Source organism: Rhamphochromis longiceps, linkage group LG18, assembly GCF_057381845.1.
Source record: "Rhamphochromis longiceps isolate RC_006_pf linkage group LG18, R_longiceps_female_GT1.1, whole genome shotgun sequence".
Taxonomy (NCBI): Eukaryota; Metazoa; Chordata; class Actinopteri; order Cichliformes; family Cichlidae; genus Rhamphochromis; species Rhamphochromis longiceps.
In genome coordinates this window covers 29,162,991-29,179,582 of record NC_140574.1, presented here as the reverse complement: position 1 = coordinate 29,179,582, position 16,592 = coordinate 29,162,991, and the positions used below count along the sequence as shown (strand labels likewise).

The window sequence follows — 16,592 nt, the reverse complement described above, 5'->3', positions numbered from 1 at the left end:
TACTGTTTTTATTGCAGAGCTGAAAGCTTACCAACATGAGGTGGTCTCCTGAACAGGAGACTGAAATGATAAACATGGTTTCTAGAAAAAACCTCATAACAAATATAAAGAAAAATAATAGAAGACAACAACATATTTCAAAATATTGATAGGGTCAACTTATCAACACTGGACCATCTCTTGCACAGAAATAATCTGAGGATCAACCAGGGTGCCATTTGAACGCAATTCAGAAAGAGTCAAAGAATTGCGATGCAACTATATGCAAGTAAGTCCCACACAATCCCACAATTGATGCATACTCTCAACACTGTATAAATTACAGCACTGTACAGTAATCATACTCTGAACAAAAAAAAAGGCTTACAGCAAGTCATTATGATGACTGGTAGAAGAATGGTCATAGTGTTTTACATTAAGCACATCAGTGTTCAGTTGGTTCTAATAAATGTCTATTCATGTGATGTTTGTGTGTGTCATTTGAAAACAAAATGCCATTTTGACAAGAAATTATATCGTTTTGAATGTAGCGTTTCATTTACAGGAGAATTGAAGGGTTTTGCCCGTTTTGTGTGTGTGTTTTTTTTATTTCTGTGTAGAGCTCTGACAATACGAGGCATTCTTTCAGGAAAGTGTGTAAACAATTGGGGAAAACTGTAATATGCAATTTCCCCTAAAAATATCTGAGCATCTGCCTTTTTTGCGGATGTAATGTGAAAATACTGCAATCTTCCCCTGGTATATCTATTCTGTATTCCTATATCTGTATTCCTCTCATTCTTTTTAATTCTATATTAAATGTTCCTCATTTTCCCTAATTATCCCACCCTTTTCTGTTTTTGTGTCCATGTGCAGTTTCATTTTTATTTTGAATCTCAACATTGCCTTACTTGTTAATATGATTTGCATATACTGTTTACATGAGATAAGCTCAGACAAAAGAGAGGTGATTGACAGATAATGGTCAGTTTTGATAACCAAAATTGTACTTAGTTAAATAAAACTTAGAAAGAAAGAATTCTGGAACAGCTTTGTCAGTACATCACGTCTCAAAACTTCATCCTGGATTATGTCCAACCTTCTTGCTTCTTCTTTTTGATGGTGTTTAATAAAGTGACTATCCATAATGATGTGACAAAATAAGCCTGGTCCAAAGGATTCACTGCACTTTAGTGACCTTAACATTGATTGGTAGGTGGTTATAACATTGTGGCTTAGAGCTTATAGTTTTAAAGTGGCTCTTCATGGTGTTCCTGTAAGAGGAATTTCAGAAATAAACTGAAATCAGAGTTTTATTACAGCTTTTAGACACACCCAGGACTCTCATATAAACAAAAATGTAATTTTTCTGTCCCACCTTTATCCCTCCCACCAGTCAAAACAGGATACACAGGGTGTATGCTCTTAAAGACCTTGTGCACTTGCACAAACAGGTAGGCTGGAGTATGAAAATATTATGGCAATGTTTCTGGTTTGCTGCCACAGCGTAATTAGTGCTCATGATAAACATAATTCACTCTGGTTTTATCTTTTAGTACAGCCACCATCCCAGAGTAACGCTATGTTTTCATTCTTGAAGGAAAGCTTTTTCAAGTTCACACTGACTCTGCACAGAAGCACACAGGAAATACAAAACAGAAGGGGGCAAAATAGAGTCCATCAATATTTAACTTATCAAGTCTACCTCTTCATCACTGGAGATATCTTTTCAGTAGCTTGACCTCTAATATTCCCACAGGGAATCAAGCTGAAAATCCTCAAAGAAAATTTAATCCCCTAAACCCTTTGAATTCCCCCAAAATATTTTTCTATCCCACCTCTGTAAATCACTACCTTATCGTGGTGGAGGAGTTTGTGTGTCCCAGGGATCCCAGGGGCTGTGTCCTGGTCCTGGGTGAGGGACCAGACAAGGAGTGATTCAGAAGACCCCCATGAGTAGAACATCAAAGGAACAGTTCATGCCGCCTGGGATAGGGTTTACGGGGGCCCCGACCTGGAGCTGGGCCTGGGGAGGGTGCCCGAGAGTATTCATCTCCCTTTTTCGGGCTGTGGGTCCATCCTCCTGCGGGCGCCCAACACCCGCAGGAGGCGGCGTAGGGGTCGGGTGCATTGTCTGGTGGGCAGTGGCCAGAAGCGGAGGCCCTGGCAGAGCGATCCCCAGGTACCAAGACTAGCAATTGGGACATGGAATGTCACTTCTCTGGTGGGGAAGGAGCCCGAGTTAGAGCGTGAGGTCGAGAGGTACCCACTAGATATAGTTGGGGTCACCTCAATACACTGCTTGGGCTCTGGAACCAGTCTCCTGGAGAGGGGAGGGACTCTATCTCAGTCTGGAGGTGCTGGGTATCCTAGTATCCCCTCGGCTTACTGACTGTACACTGGGGTTTGTTCCCTATTAGGATTTGTTCCCTGTGCTTTTGGGGTCGGGGAATGGGTCCTGACTCTCATCTGCGCTTATGCTCCGAGTGACCGTTCAGAGTACCCAGCCTTCTTGGAGTCCCCGGTCAGGGTGCTTGAGGGTGCTCCGCCCGGGGACTCTGTTGTCCTACTGGGAGACTTCAATGCTCATGTGGGCAATGACAGTGAGAGCTGGAGGGGTGTGATTGGAAGGAACGACCTCTCGGATCTGAACACGAGATCAGGGTCGGTACCTCTGGATTGGAAGACCAGGTGGTGGTTACCAGCTTTAAGAAGGGAGACTGGAGTGTGTGTTCCAACTATACAGGGATCACAATCCTCAGCCTCCCTGGGAAAGTCTCAGCCAGGGTGCTGGAGAGGAGAATCCATCCGTTAGTCGAACCTCGGATACAGGAGGAACAATGCGGTTTTCGTCCTGGTTGTGGAACAATGAACCAGCTCTTTGTTCTCTCAAGGATACTTGAGGGTGCATGGGAGATTGCCCGACCAGTGTACATGCGTTTTGTGGACTTGAAGAAGATATTCGACCGTGTCCCTCGGAGTGTCCTGTGAGAGGTGCTTCGGTAGTATGCGGTGTCTGGCCCATTGCTACAGGCCGTTCGAAGGCAGAAATGAGCTTGCTCCGAAGGGTGGCTGGCCTCTCCCTTAGAGATAGGGTGAGAGGTTCGGCCATCGAGGAAGGGCTCAGAGTAGAGCCGCTGCTCCTCCACATCAAAAGGAGCCAATTGAGGTGGTTCGGGCATCTGATAAGGATGCCTCCTGGGTGCCTCCTGCGTGAGGTGTTCTGGGCATGTCCCACCACCAGTGTGTCCTGGGCAGACCCAGGGTACACTGGTGAGATTATATCTCTCGGCTGGACAAGCTGGAGGAGGTGGCTGGGGAGAGGGAGGTCTAGTATCATCATGGCAAATTTTCTGCCCCTTGGTACCAGCTGAGAATCATTTAAACACGACAACCTACCTGAGTATTGGTGGTAACCATATTATGACCACAGTGTACTCATCTGAAGGTTGCTTCAAGAATAATGTGCCATGTCACAAAGCTCAGGTCATTTCAAACTGGTTCTTTAAACATGACAGTGAGTTCATTGTACTCAAATGGCCATAGTCACTAAATTTCAGTACAGTAAAGCAGCGGTCCCCAACCCCCGGGTTTCGGACCGGTACCGGTCCGTGAGTCGTTTGGTACCGGGCCGTGAGAGTTGAGGCTCAGGTTTGAAATGTATGGTTTTCAGGGTTTTTATCGGTTTTCAGCGTTATTTTGTTATCGTTTTTATCGTTAACTTGGTTTTCCTGGGTCTTTTCACATGTGTTATGAATAAATCTTCTTTTTTCGGTACCGGTACTAGTTTTATTTAGTTGTATTTATCCGCGACACCTTAAAGGCCGTTCCGTGAAAATATTGTCGGGCATAAACGTGGTGCAAAAAAAGGTTGGGGACCGCTGCAGTAGAGCACCTCTGCAATGTAGAGGAGTGGTAGATTTGGATCATGGATGTGCAGTCAACAAATCTGCAGCAACTGCATGATGCTATCCTGGCAACATTGAAGTTTACCTAATGAAGTGGCAAGTATCAAAACTGTATCTTCTTTAGTAATATTTTAACACTGTAGCTTTAAGTGCTGAAAGTGATTTCTTTGTACCTATTTAGTCTAAGCACACTTGATGAGATGAAGAACTCCTCAGATTGTTTTCATGATGAGGATGAGAATTCATGACTTGCTATCGTGTATATTTCACACATGCACACACACATACACATCTTTAAAAACTATACAGTAGTGAGGTTTCCGTCCAAGCTGTCATTTATTTAAGACTTCACAGTACGTTAAATTCCTCTTGTTACAAAAATAGAATATGGCTGTTGTCATATTTCATCATCGTAGAAAACATCCATATGATGTACAGCACATTCAGTGTACAGCATTACATTGATTTTACAGAGTAGGCTGGTGATATTCAAGACCTGTAACAAAAGCTTGTTAGCACCCTAGGATCTGACCTCAGTCGTTTCGGTTGTGGGGAAAACAAGAAACTAAGTGAACATAAATAATACACATTCAGACGGCAACAGACTCCACAGATGGATTCAGACATAATGCATAAAACAATGCAACCCTTCCAGTATTAGGAAAATAAACACTTTAATAGTATAAAAATCAATAGAAGTAGATTGCAAGGTTTCAAATCATTTTTTTTTATTTTTACATGTGGGGATAAAGGCACTGTGGCTTCTTAGTACTTTGTTATATGGAGCATTAGAGGATATGGAGGTGAGAGGGTCAAATGATTACTGGAATAATGTTCTGATGTGATGCAGAGGGAGGGTGATGAGAAGATGAGATATCAACATGATAACTGGTTTCAAGAAAGGATGATATGACAGAGTTAGTGACGCTGAGTCTTGAAACTGCATTGGTCAGACTTGAAAAGTAATTTATGACTTAATTGTTTAATAATCATCATCGTCATCGTCATCATCGTCGTCGTCATCGTCATCGTCATCGTCGTCATCGTCATCGTCGTCATCATCGTCGTCGTCATCATCATCGTCATCATCATCGTCGTCGTCATCATCATCGTCGTCGTCGTCATCATCGTCGTCATCATCATCGTCGTCGTCATCATCATCATCGTCATCATCATCATCGTCGTCATCATCATCGTCATCATCATCGTCATCATCATCGTCGTCGTCGTCATCGTCGTCATCATCGTCGTCATCATCGTCGTCATCATCGTCGTCATCGTCGTCATCGTCGTCATCATCGTCATCAGGATCGATTTCATCTGACAGAACATCCTCGAGCCAGTCCTCCAGCTCATCTGCAGAGGGCAGGTCCTCACCGTCATCCATGTCCAGCCACACGCTGTCAGCCTGGGGGCAAAAAACCAACAGTAACTGCTCTGTTGTGGATTCTCTGAAAAGGTGAAGGTTCAGGGTACCTTTAAAGACACGATGAGCCTAAACTTGAATGAACCATGGCCATATGCCTCCCTTATTTCTGTCAAGTGTAAGCTGTTACATTAGTGGATGTGGCTGGGCGTGGTTTGTGGTGCGGCTGCAGGGGAGGCTGACACACCAGAGCTCCATCAGTTCATCACGCCTCCTCTGCATGACAATTGCCGGGACCTGAGGGTGGGGTTGCTGTGTGTATGTGGGACACAACTGAAAAGCTGTGGCCGTGTGCAGAAAGAACCACCAACCTAATAAAAAGTGTACTGAGTGAACTATGTGGTCAGGTCTAGCATTGGTGTGCCACAGTGGACACTAACAATAAAAATGACCGTTGTAATCCATGTAAGCCAAAATCCCAGCTTCATACTGCTCCAAACCCTCAGTTTCAGACATTTCTTTCTAGTCTTGGCTCTGTGTGATGTCAAAGAGAGCTTATTTGGTTATCTGAGACAGATACCACTGACTCTGACCACAACCCCTCCCACTGGCTCTCAGGTCTTTCTCTTTGTGAGAGCCAAACAAAGCAAGCTTAAGTTGGTGGCCTTAATGCCAAGTGCAGCTTATTTGATACGTGAGTTTTTGAAAATTTTTGAGACTTCTTCATCATCATTGTAATTTTCTCCCAAAAAACGTTAATAAACATTATAAAGCAATAAGTTGATACATTTTTTTAATGTCAAAAGGTTTAATAAATACTAACTTTTCCAAAAATGAAACTAAAATAGCTTGTATCAGATACACCATTAACTGAGAAAGTAAAGTGTATCTGACATAAGGATGATCTAGAGTCTAAGGTTACGTCCACACGTACACGGGTATTTTTGAAAACTGAGATTTTCTGTTTTCGTTTTAAAAAATAATCCCGTCCACAAGTAAATGCAGAAATGAAGGAAAGCAACAGGTGGCGATATATTCCTAACCGTGTAGAAATGTTGGCCAATCAGAAGTCTAGAAGCCTCGGTGGGAAATAGTAAACAAAGCTGGGGTATAGAAGCAGAACCGAGTCTTTTGTGTGGAGGGACAGTAACTGTGTGTGTATATGTAAGCATTTAAACACTGCAGAGAGTAGAATTAACAGTAACAGTATTGTAGAAATTCATTTCACCGAAACAATAACGTGGCGCACAGTGTGACGTCAAAAAAGGCGCACACCTTTGACGCTGCGTTTTCTGCGTTTTCTCCGTTTTTGTTGTCCACACGTAAATGCAAAAACTGAGTTTTCAAAAATATCCACCCAGGCCGGAGTTTTTAAAAATCTCCATTTTCAGTGACCAAAAACGCCGCTTATGTGTAGACGAAAGGTGCAAACGCATAGAAAAATCTGCGTTTTCAAAAATACCCGGGTACGTGTGGACGTAGCCTAAGAATAAAAATATTAAATTGAAAATGAACAAATGTAATAATTAATAACTCATCTCTCCTCATTGGTCATGGCAGATGGCTGCCCTTCCCCTACCCTGGTGGTGTTGCAAGTTTCTTCCTGTTAAAAGGGAGTTTTTTCTTCCCACTGTTGCCAAGTGCTTGCTCATAGGGGGTGGTTTGATGGGGTTTTCTCTATATTACTGTAGGGTCGTTAACTTACAATATAAAGCACCTTTAATAATAGGCAACAGTTATTGTGATTTGGTGCTGTATAAAGAAATCTGAATTCAATCTGAATTGAATTGAACTATAAACAGAATGTATAACAGTACATCAGAGGAACAATACAAAGAAATGTTTTGAATTTGGTAATAAGGTCATACTCAAAATATTACTTACATCATCAGCTTCAACAACACCAATCTGTGGGTGCGACAGGTCAATTCCAAAAGTCTTTTCCCAGTGTGGCAGGAGCTGCAGGGGAAAGTAAGCAAAAGATTAGTTGCTGTTATCAACCCAACTGCTATCAGTAAAACTGTGCAGAGTGCCTCACAGCCTCTTGTTTCTAAAGAGCATATTACACTGCTTCATATTGTTACCAGAGGGAAGTCATCAGGGTCGATCCAGACAATGCTGAGGTCGGGGTTGTCAGTGTTATCCTCGGCAACTTGCTTTAGAATCTCCAGGAACTCGAAACCATCTGAGTAGTGGAAAAGTACATCGCAGTCTAAGCTAAACAGCTATCTAAATAACAAAAACTAAACAGCATTACAGGATGATCAGAAACAACTGTCATTACAGATGCTCATAGATATGTTTTTATACTTCATTTAAGATTCCTTTACCTAGGTCAGACTCCTCTGCAAAGGCAATAATATGTTCACCATCAACATCATCTTCCTGTGGGAAAAAAGGCCGGAATTTCAGGGAAACTGTAAAACATTAGGTTACAATCTTATTAAAGTTATGTCTAGGAAATATAATTCAAGTTTATAATTTCTCACCCAGATCTCGTACATGTTGTGGGGCTGCAGCTTCCTCAGGGTTGGTCTAACAAGCAAAGATTACTCAAATCTTAATGCCCTTTACTTGGAACTCAGATCATGAAGCTTGTACCTCTCGAGATCCTTCTAATGTGGCAAAAATAGGACTTACCTGTCGTGATCTTCAATGAATTTCACCAGTTCCTTCTCAGAGTAAGGTTTTCCTGGGACAACAACTGGTTCATCCATAAATGGTTCATAGAAGTCCACCTCATTGAGCTTCAGGTCCAGAGCCTTGGCGACCTGTAAGACAGGGCCAAAGAACTCAAACCCTCATCTGACCATAAAGGATATATTAATGGTGTATTATTTATTATTTGTTTTTGTTTCCGGAGGCGAGGTCACTGAGGCAGTTAAACAACTCCTTGGTGGCAGAGCCCCTGGTGTTGATGAGGTCCGCCCGAGTTCCTGAAGGCTCTGGACGTTGTAGGGCTGTCCTGGTTGACACACCTCTACAATGTTGCGTGGAGATCAGGGGCAGTATCCCTGGACTGGCAGACTGGGGTGGTGGTCCCCATCTTTAAGAAGGGGGACTGGAGGGTGTGTTCCAACTACAGGGGGATCACACTCCTCAGCCTCCCTGGGAAAGTCTCAGTCAGGGTGCTGGAGAGGAGAGTTCGTCCGTTAGTCGAACCTCGGATACAGGAGGAACAATGCGGTTTTACGTCCTGGTTGAGGAACACTGGACCAGCTCTTTATCCTCTGAAGGATACTTGAGGGCGCATGGGAGTTTGCCCAACCAGTGTACATGTGTTTTGTGGACTTGGAGAAGGCATTCGACCGTGTCCCTCGGGGTGTCCTGTGGGAGGTGTTGCGGGAGTATGGGGTGTCTGGCGCATTGCTACGGGCCATTCGATCCCTATACGACCGTCGCAAGAGCTTGGTTCGCATTGCCAGCAATAAGTCGGACTCGTTCCCGGTGGGTGATGGGCTCCGCTAGGGCTGCCCTTTGTCATCTAAAATTTTTTTTTTTTTTTTTTTTGCCTGTCCCATTTGGTTCTTTAGCCGTCAGAATTGTTGTCTGAAGACCAACAAGGATACCCAATGGATTTACTTTGCCAAATGGATCATCACGGCCTTGCCATATTGGTCCATTTGATCAATCTTTGTTGTTATTATTTATTTTATTTTATTTTCAGTTGTTACAGACGGGACAGACATGACTGTATTCAAAAGGTTTCCCCATGTAATGGTCTGCTAGAGCAGTGGTCCCCAACCCCCGGGCCTTGGACCGGTACCGGTCCGTGAGTCGTTTGGTACCGGGCCGCGAGAGTTGAGGCTCAGGTGTTAAATGTATGGTTTTCAGGGTTTTTATCGGTTTTCAGCATTATTTTGTTATCGTTTTTATCGTTAACTCGGTTTTCCTGGGTCTTTTCACGTGTGTTATGAATAAATCTTCTTTTTTACCGGTACTAGTTTTATTTAGTTGTATTTATCCGCGACACCCTAAAGGCCGGTCCGTGAAAATATTGTCGGGCATAAACCGATCCGTGGCGCAAAAAAGGTTGGGGAACGCTGTGCTAGAGGATGTAGAGATCTATAGCCCTGTCCCCCAGGGCATGAAGCAGGCATGGAGGAGATCCAGGCCCCAGACATCCAGAGGCCCCAGAGTGCGAGAGCCCAAGGAGGACCACCGGAGGGGCATCCGTGCCACCCTCCTGGGGAGAGCTGAGGAGAGCCCCAGATGAGGGGTCACCCAGTAGCCACGGAGCAGAAGCCAGAGGAGGCTGCAGTGGCGTGCCCGCCGGCTCTGAGGCACAGGTGGCCAGAAGGGGACGGGGAGGGGACGGGGGGGGGGAATGCCTCCCCTGCACCCTGGTGACACGCCCGCACCCCAATGCCCTACTTGTGTGGGTGGGTGTGTTGGAGCGGGAAGAGGGAGGCAGCTGGGGATGGGGAGGAAAAAAAGGGGAGGAGCAATCTAAAATTCTTGTTTAAAATATTTTTCAGATTTTTTTTTTAGAAAGCTTTTGTATTTATAGTTGCCCATAAAAACTGGATACATAAAATATGGAGTGCCTCAGAGTTCAATCTTGGGCCCTCTGCCACTTTTTAAAATAAAATGTTTTCAGATAATTAAAACATGCAAGCAAATATACAGTTTCCAAGAAATTCATTTTAATGTTTCTATGTTTGAGTTAAATTTTTGAGTCTGATCATCCTTACAAAAACAATCCCCATATCCGTAGTGCTCAAAAGACTTTAGCTTTACCAGTTGTGCTGAAAGCTGAAACTAGACTAATCACATAGTAGCCTCAAGTAACTTACTTTGATTACTCACCTTGGGACTGAATGTGGCATAGAACAGGATGTGTGGATGGAACTCTTCAGCAGCATCAGCATAAGCCTCAAAATCTGAAATTTAAAGGCATCCATCAAGTTGTTTCAGTAGATTGCTATATGTATGAAATATCTAAGAATGTAGACTTCTTGTTCTCATCATTACTGGTGTTTTTGTGTGCTCACTTAAATCAAATAGTAGCAACTGCAATGAAAACATTCTGATAATTATCCTAGAGTTAGGATGCTGTTTAATTTGCTTGATGTGGAATTATCTAAAAACAATACAGGCTATCATGACATTACAGTATCACAGGATTCTTACGTTCTGACTTGTGACTCTTAAAGTAGCCCACCAATTTGATGTCCTCTTCGATGTTTTTAAAGCCTTTTAGTTCCTTACTATTGTCAATTATTTCCACAGGGTCCTCGAGAACCTGTGGAAAAGGAGAAAAGGGAGAGACAACAGAGATGACAGAGAGGAGAATAAACTGGAATAAAGCTCTGTGGGTCATCTTCAAAGGAAGAAAAATCAGTATTTAGAGATTTTATTGCTAAAATAAGGCAGGCTATTAACTGGGAGATTATATCCTCACGAACATCATAGATGAACTCCACAAGAGTGTCAGCTGCAAGCTCGCCATCATATTCTATGACTTCATCGTCTGTGAAGACGAAGATGCTGTCAGACTCGTCAAGGCCTAAGGGGAAAGAACATTTTGTGTTTAATCATGCGGCTTTTGAACAGGTTAGCTCAGATTATATTTTAGCTAACTTCTGTTACAGTAACTTAACTGTGATTGTTTGGCTAGTCTGACTTTTGCACAATAAGCCATGTACCAACTGCCTGCAGCTGTATTTACCTAATTTCTTTGCAACAGCCTTGTCGTGCTTTGCATCAATGAGACCAACTCCAATATCTTCATCTTCAAACTCATCCAGGACCTGGGCTGCAAGCTGTAAAACATTGCACATAAATAATTAAACAATTTATTAGTTCAACACAAAAAAGGGTGGGGTGGTGGGATAGTGTGTTTTACTCATTTGGAAGGCTACACCATTACACCCCTACACTATTATTTACACCTTTTGACAAAGTTGTCTCACTCAGTAGTTTCATTACCATAAAAGCCTGCTTTTCAGAGCGCCGCTTATGCACTTTCTAAATCTGTATGAAACTTGAACCTTGTGACTGACAGTTGGGTCCACCAATGACAGCATCACACTTGCAGCTCAGCTGCATTGAGGAAGTTGTTTGAGAGCTGTCTCAGTGCATTTGAAGGATAAACAGTGCACACAAACTCTTGCAGACACACACACACACACACACACACACACACACACACACACACACACACACACACACACACACACACACACACACACACACACACACACATACATGTACACTGGTGTCAGAAATCTTGAGCAGCTGCTTTACTGGCATAAATAGTTAGCCCAACCAGGCTGTCCTGCAGTTTGTTGTGCAGATAATTCTCTGAATTTCTTTTAACCTGACTGGAGTTTTGGATGAGTGGGGCACAGTGAAATAGTTTAAAATTTGCAGCTTAGTTTTAAGTTACACATCATACAGACTTATTCCCTTCATTGCACTATACCTTTTTTGCAGACTGTACCCTTTTGGCATTTACACAGACTAAAATAAAACTTCTTACAGGCAAATGGATTAATGCTTCATGGTTGTATATATCACATTTACTTTGTGGCATATATTTACAGGCTATATTTAGTCTATAAACATATTTAGCCTCCCCAAAAAATATATGTGTATACATTTTTTTGGTAGTACCTAGTAGTGAATTTCACCAAATGTCCATTTGAATAAAGCACATTATTTTTACCCAGATAAATTGTTTTTGCAAATGTCTTTCAGTTAAAGTATGTAAAGCAAAAGCAAACTATGTCTGCCTGCTCCTCCTAGTCTGAAACCTGCAAAGTTGTTTTTGGAACTTGGGTGTTTTGAATGTGTATTTGATGTGACATGGATGAGATCATTTGCTCAGAGTAATTGAACCTCCCCAACTACATGTAAAGTTAAACCAGCAGGCTCAGTATCTGGGGTGGGATTTCATAGCTTCATGTCTGCGTGCACTGCAGCTGTACATTTCTTTCAGTTTTTGTTCTTGGCTGAGATGTTACAAACTGTAGTGATATTCAGCTGGTGCAGCACCTGACTGTATCTGCTCATTTTGATGAGCAGAGTAACAAAGAAAGACATGTACACCTTCATGTGTGCCATTCAGTGTTGAAGTGTAAAAGCACCTGCAATCTGTCTGGAGAATGCAGGTGCTTTTCCTTACATTGGTCTACAGCGCTTCCCTTGACAAAGCATTCGTAACAGACCTGAGAGGTCACTTTAATAACAAAATCAACCAAGTTCAAATGGCATGGACGAAAGCACTTAATTATCACCATCACAATGTCATGTTTCATTTGACTTTCACTAACCCCCACAGGGCTCCTTGACCTCTGAAATGTTTGCACCTTTTGCAGTTGCCTCTTACTATAAATAAAGCTTCATTAAATGTAAATCAAAATACATTCAGAAGGAGAAACACAAGCCATCGGAGCTCAACCCACCACAAAAGCAGCTCAGGATAAATATAGCACCAGAAGCCACACCAGCCCCAGGGACTATTTTGGTGAGATGGCAGTGATGCTCAATACTCTGGGATCCGCTGACAAGTACAGTACTGCATGTGTCAATCACAGCGCAGAGCTGAGCTGGCACTACTGGAGCCAGTATCTCAAGCGCTGGCCTGGAGCCCCAAGGCTGAGCAACAGTGCCCTATACGCAGACACCAGAGGGTCTTGATGTGATTCGCCAAGGAGAGCAGCCTCTCTCGTATCTCTCACTCTCCTGCTCTCTCTGTCTGATTTGTTATTAATATTTTCCTCATTACTGCTATTTATTACTAGTTTTTTTTTTAGCCCTTCATCCTTTTTCCTTTGTCTTGTTCACATGAGATTTGGTTACTGATGAGATCCGTTGCACACAATTTCTGCTATATTTGTTTAGGCAAAGTCAGAATATTTGTCACAATTTTTATTTTTAGGGGCTGTTGAGAGTTCCTTATATGATCCTTTTTGGCCTAGAGTTGTCATAAAAATAAAAAAAAATTTAAACAGGAGTCAACAAACCAGGCTTGCAAATTACAATAATGCAACAAGCATATGGGGTAGCAGCCTTGACATTACACTGTACATTAGCCATGCCAAATGCCATAAAATACTGTTGCTACGTGATCTAGTGCAGGCCATAAATCAGAAATCAACCTGGTTTCTCAGAACTGCAATGTTCAGTGCAGTTCTCAAATAACTGCTTCTTTAGACAATATCAAGTGTGTCTTCAAATGCTCTCTGGGCACCTCTTAGTTCTGCATTGTGTCTGTGATCGTTATAGTGTAAAAATGAATTTTGCTCTCTGTATAAATAATCAGCATGTCTGCAAACATGGAGTCAGCTGCTTGAAGTGATAAATTGAACTTTTCTTGGAAAATGGAATGTGGTTTCCACTTGTTTACTTACAGTTGTTTACTTACAGTAAACAAGTGGAAAGGTTTGTGTGGAAAGGGATGTAGTGTGTTTTTATGGGAATGTGAACCAGGCTGGCGTGAGGCCTGATGAGCAATCAGATGAGGGAGTGTTAAGTGCATCAACTGCTTGCCTCACACACAGTAACACACAAAGACGCACACAAACAGACACACATCCTCTACACAGGCTCAGCCTTTGCCAAAATAAATGATACCTTGGGTCCTCACAGCTCAGCTCTTTGCCTCGGGGTGGTCGACATGACGACACACCGTAGGCTTGTGACACATTTTTGGGACTTCACTTCTCAGCATTTCTCAATCCAGCAAAGCTATTTTCTACCGCCTTATCTCCTGTTCTCCATAATAACTTCCTTTTTGCAAGTCACTGACAGGAAATGAGTTTATTCAGTCCATTTTTTTTAAAACCACAGTTAAATATGCTGAAAGCATCTGTGTGCTCATGAATAAAGTACCAATATTACAGCTTCCTCATCACCATCTATCCACAGTTCTTATCTTAACCCACCTCAAGGGCCAACTCCTCGATATCGAACTGTCTCTGGGCGGCGCGGCTGGATCCGGGATGGTCATGGTAGTACACCACCATAATGTCATACTTCTTCATCACGGACTTATAGTTCTTGGCGTTGAGGTCGTGAACGCGGTCCTTGCCATCGTACTCAGGGAAGTCCAAGCTCTCCTTGCCCAGTGAAATGCTCCCAAAGGACAGCAAGACTACTACAAGCACCCAGGTCCACTTCATGACTCCTCTCTAATGTGGATGTATTTACAGTTTCAGAAAGTAAATGAAAGGGGCGAAAAATATTGAAAAAAAAAGTTTGGTGAAAGTATGGAGAACCCCTTCCAATCCGCGTCACCCAGAAGAGAGCAAGACAGCCTCCTGCATCCACCTTATTAAAAACCCCACATGGGCAACTGGCAGTGGGCTCAGGGTGCAAGAGGGGTTGGGCTTAGTCTGACATAGGTGTGACCGTGGTCCTATGTGGCACGTAATTAAGCATGGAGAAGATGAGGCAGGGCTGGGGTGACAGCTTTCTGTGTGTGTGTGCATGCTTGAGTATATGTTAGGAACCAGTGAAAGAGGGTGGAGTGAGGGGGAGATGACCAACCTGCTCTCTGCATGCAACACAGAACATACACAGACAGCTGTGGAGATGGAAGGAGGTGTGTGAGCAAAGAGAGAAGGCATCATATAGAATAGGACATAGGTGTGTGAGTGTGTCCGTTTTGTGATGAAGAACTTTGATATGATGGATTTAGGGGTGGGTACAAATATGAGGGATTCTTTTCCCTTATTAAGTGAAGATGAAGGCTTGGATCCCAGCTAAAAATAATGGATGTAGGACAGAGAAGTACATATCAGGAGGGGGTGCTGGTGTCTAATTTGCTTCTGCTGGCACCCGTGCAGTGCTAGAATGTGAAGCTGGGTCACTCGGGGACATGAAGCTGGAGTGAGAGAGAGGAGAGGAGATGAGGAAAGGAGAGGGCGGTGCACTTGCTGAGGAGCACAGGGGTCACTTAGCCCTGACTCAAGAAGAAAGTGAAACATAATGTTTTACAGGGGCTGGGCATGCATGTGGAAGCTTTATTGGAATCCTTGTGAATCTGACCCTGATACACACTGAACACGTGTGTCCTGTGCAGCGTTTGCATGTATGCTTGAGATGGTTGCCTGTCATATTACTTTACGAATTGAAAGGGAAGAGGTAAGCTATAAATAAATACAGGCTATCGTAATACTTCATCCAGCTCTCAACACACCCCTTCTTTTCTGTAACAAGACATGCAAGCTTACAGCATTAACGCAGACATTTTTTTTTGTCTAAGCAAACGGCTTAAAAGGTGCACCATGCGCGTCTGCGTGTGGCTTAACTGTAGAACATGGAGCTGAACTGTGGTCAGCTGTGTTACTGTAAACACCTAATAAAAGGATATGCGAGGGTTGGTTTCAAGTGTGCTTCCTTTGCAAACCATGCAGCGACAGCTTGCATAACAGTTTGAAGTCCTGATTACATTAATAGCCTTAAACGTGAAAAAGTGACAGTCAGCTCGAGCATGCGTGGCTTGATTGAATGAGAAGCGCAATGGGTGCGTCTAATGTTTGAGCACATTAAGTTGAGATCTAAGCAGGTGCCCTGCTTAGATCTCAACTAATTTTGTGGGCCCTACTCCACATCCACACCTGTGAACAGAGGCATAAAATGTGCTGTATGCCTATGGTTACTAGTGTCAACTCAGCCTACAAACTACTTTGCTTCACAGCACATAACTGTCATTAAGTTCTTCATCCACAAACTCTGCACCTCTGCTTTCAGCATCTCACTCCTCTGGCCATAATTCAGTCAGTGATATCACATTCAGTCTTTTATTGACAATGGTGATAAGAGCATGCACTGTGCCAGCACTGATTAAGGCAGGGTTGGAACATTAATTTTCCCAGGAGGCCACATGAGAAACTGGAACTGTGGTGCTGTGCCTGTGTGTTCCAGTTTCTTATGTAGCCCCTTGGGAAAATGAATTGCCCAATCCTGGATTAAGGTATGCTCGAAAAAGCAAAACCAATTTGCTATCATTTAGTCCTCTATTTTATAGATCATTTATCCTTTGATGGACAGGACACATGCAAGACTGTTAAATTCATACGACTATTCATTTTATGACACACATATGCAATCAAAAGCTTATAACTTGTAAGTTTTGAAACTTCTAGTTTATCTACTGTAGAACTGATGTATACAGTGTGTATAATACACTGTCTCGTGGACTTTAGGCATACTGCTAAATAATTAAGCTTCTTCTGTTCTGTGCTGGTCTCCTGGAACCTGGTTAAATAAAGACTTTTACTTGTTGTTTATTTGTTTGCAGTCCAAACAATAGCTAGCTGGTGTTTTTTTCTTTTTCTGAATTACTATTTGCTATTTTGCATTTATACCCATGATTGCAGGCTAATTTG

General features: G+C 42.9%; 1 protein-coding gene across 1 annotated transcript; it reads right to left on the bottom strand.

Moving 5' to 3' along the window:
• Positions 1-4,206: 4,206 nt before the first annotated feature.
• Positions 4,207-14,616, bottom strand: casq1a (calsequestrin 1a). The gene is made up of 11 exons (XM_085389493.1): positions 14,145-14,616; positions 10,925-11,018; positions 10,662-10,762; positions 10,387-10,498; positions 10,063-10,136; positions 7,894-8,024; positions 7,743-7,788; positions 7,584-7,638; positions 7,338-7,438; positions 7,138-7,212; positions 4,207-5,295 (listed from the first exon to the last, which is right to left on the bottom strand). Exons 1-11 carry the CDS (start codon positions 14,379-14,381, stop codon positions 4,870-4,872), a joined length of 1,452 nt encoding a protein of 483 aa, XP_085245619.1. The 5' UTR covers positions 14,382-14,616; the 3' UTR covers positions 4,207-4,869.
• Between the last annotated feature and the right edge of the window lie 1,976 nt (positions 14,617-16,592).

Coding starts and splice junctions, on each gene's coding strand:
- casq1a (XM_085389493.1), bottom strand. CDS start 14,381: ATGAAGTGGACCTGGGTGCTTGTAGTAGTCTTGCTGTCCTTTGGGAGC. Junction 11,019..14,144: donor TCGAGGAGTTGGCCCTTGAG/GTGGGTTAAGAT, acceptor AATGTTTTACAG/CTTGCAGCCCAGGTCCTGGA. Junction 7,213..7,337: donor ACCCTGATGACTTCCCTCTG/GTAACAATATGA, acceptor TTTCCCCTGCAG/CTCCTGCCACACTGGGAAAA.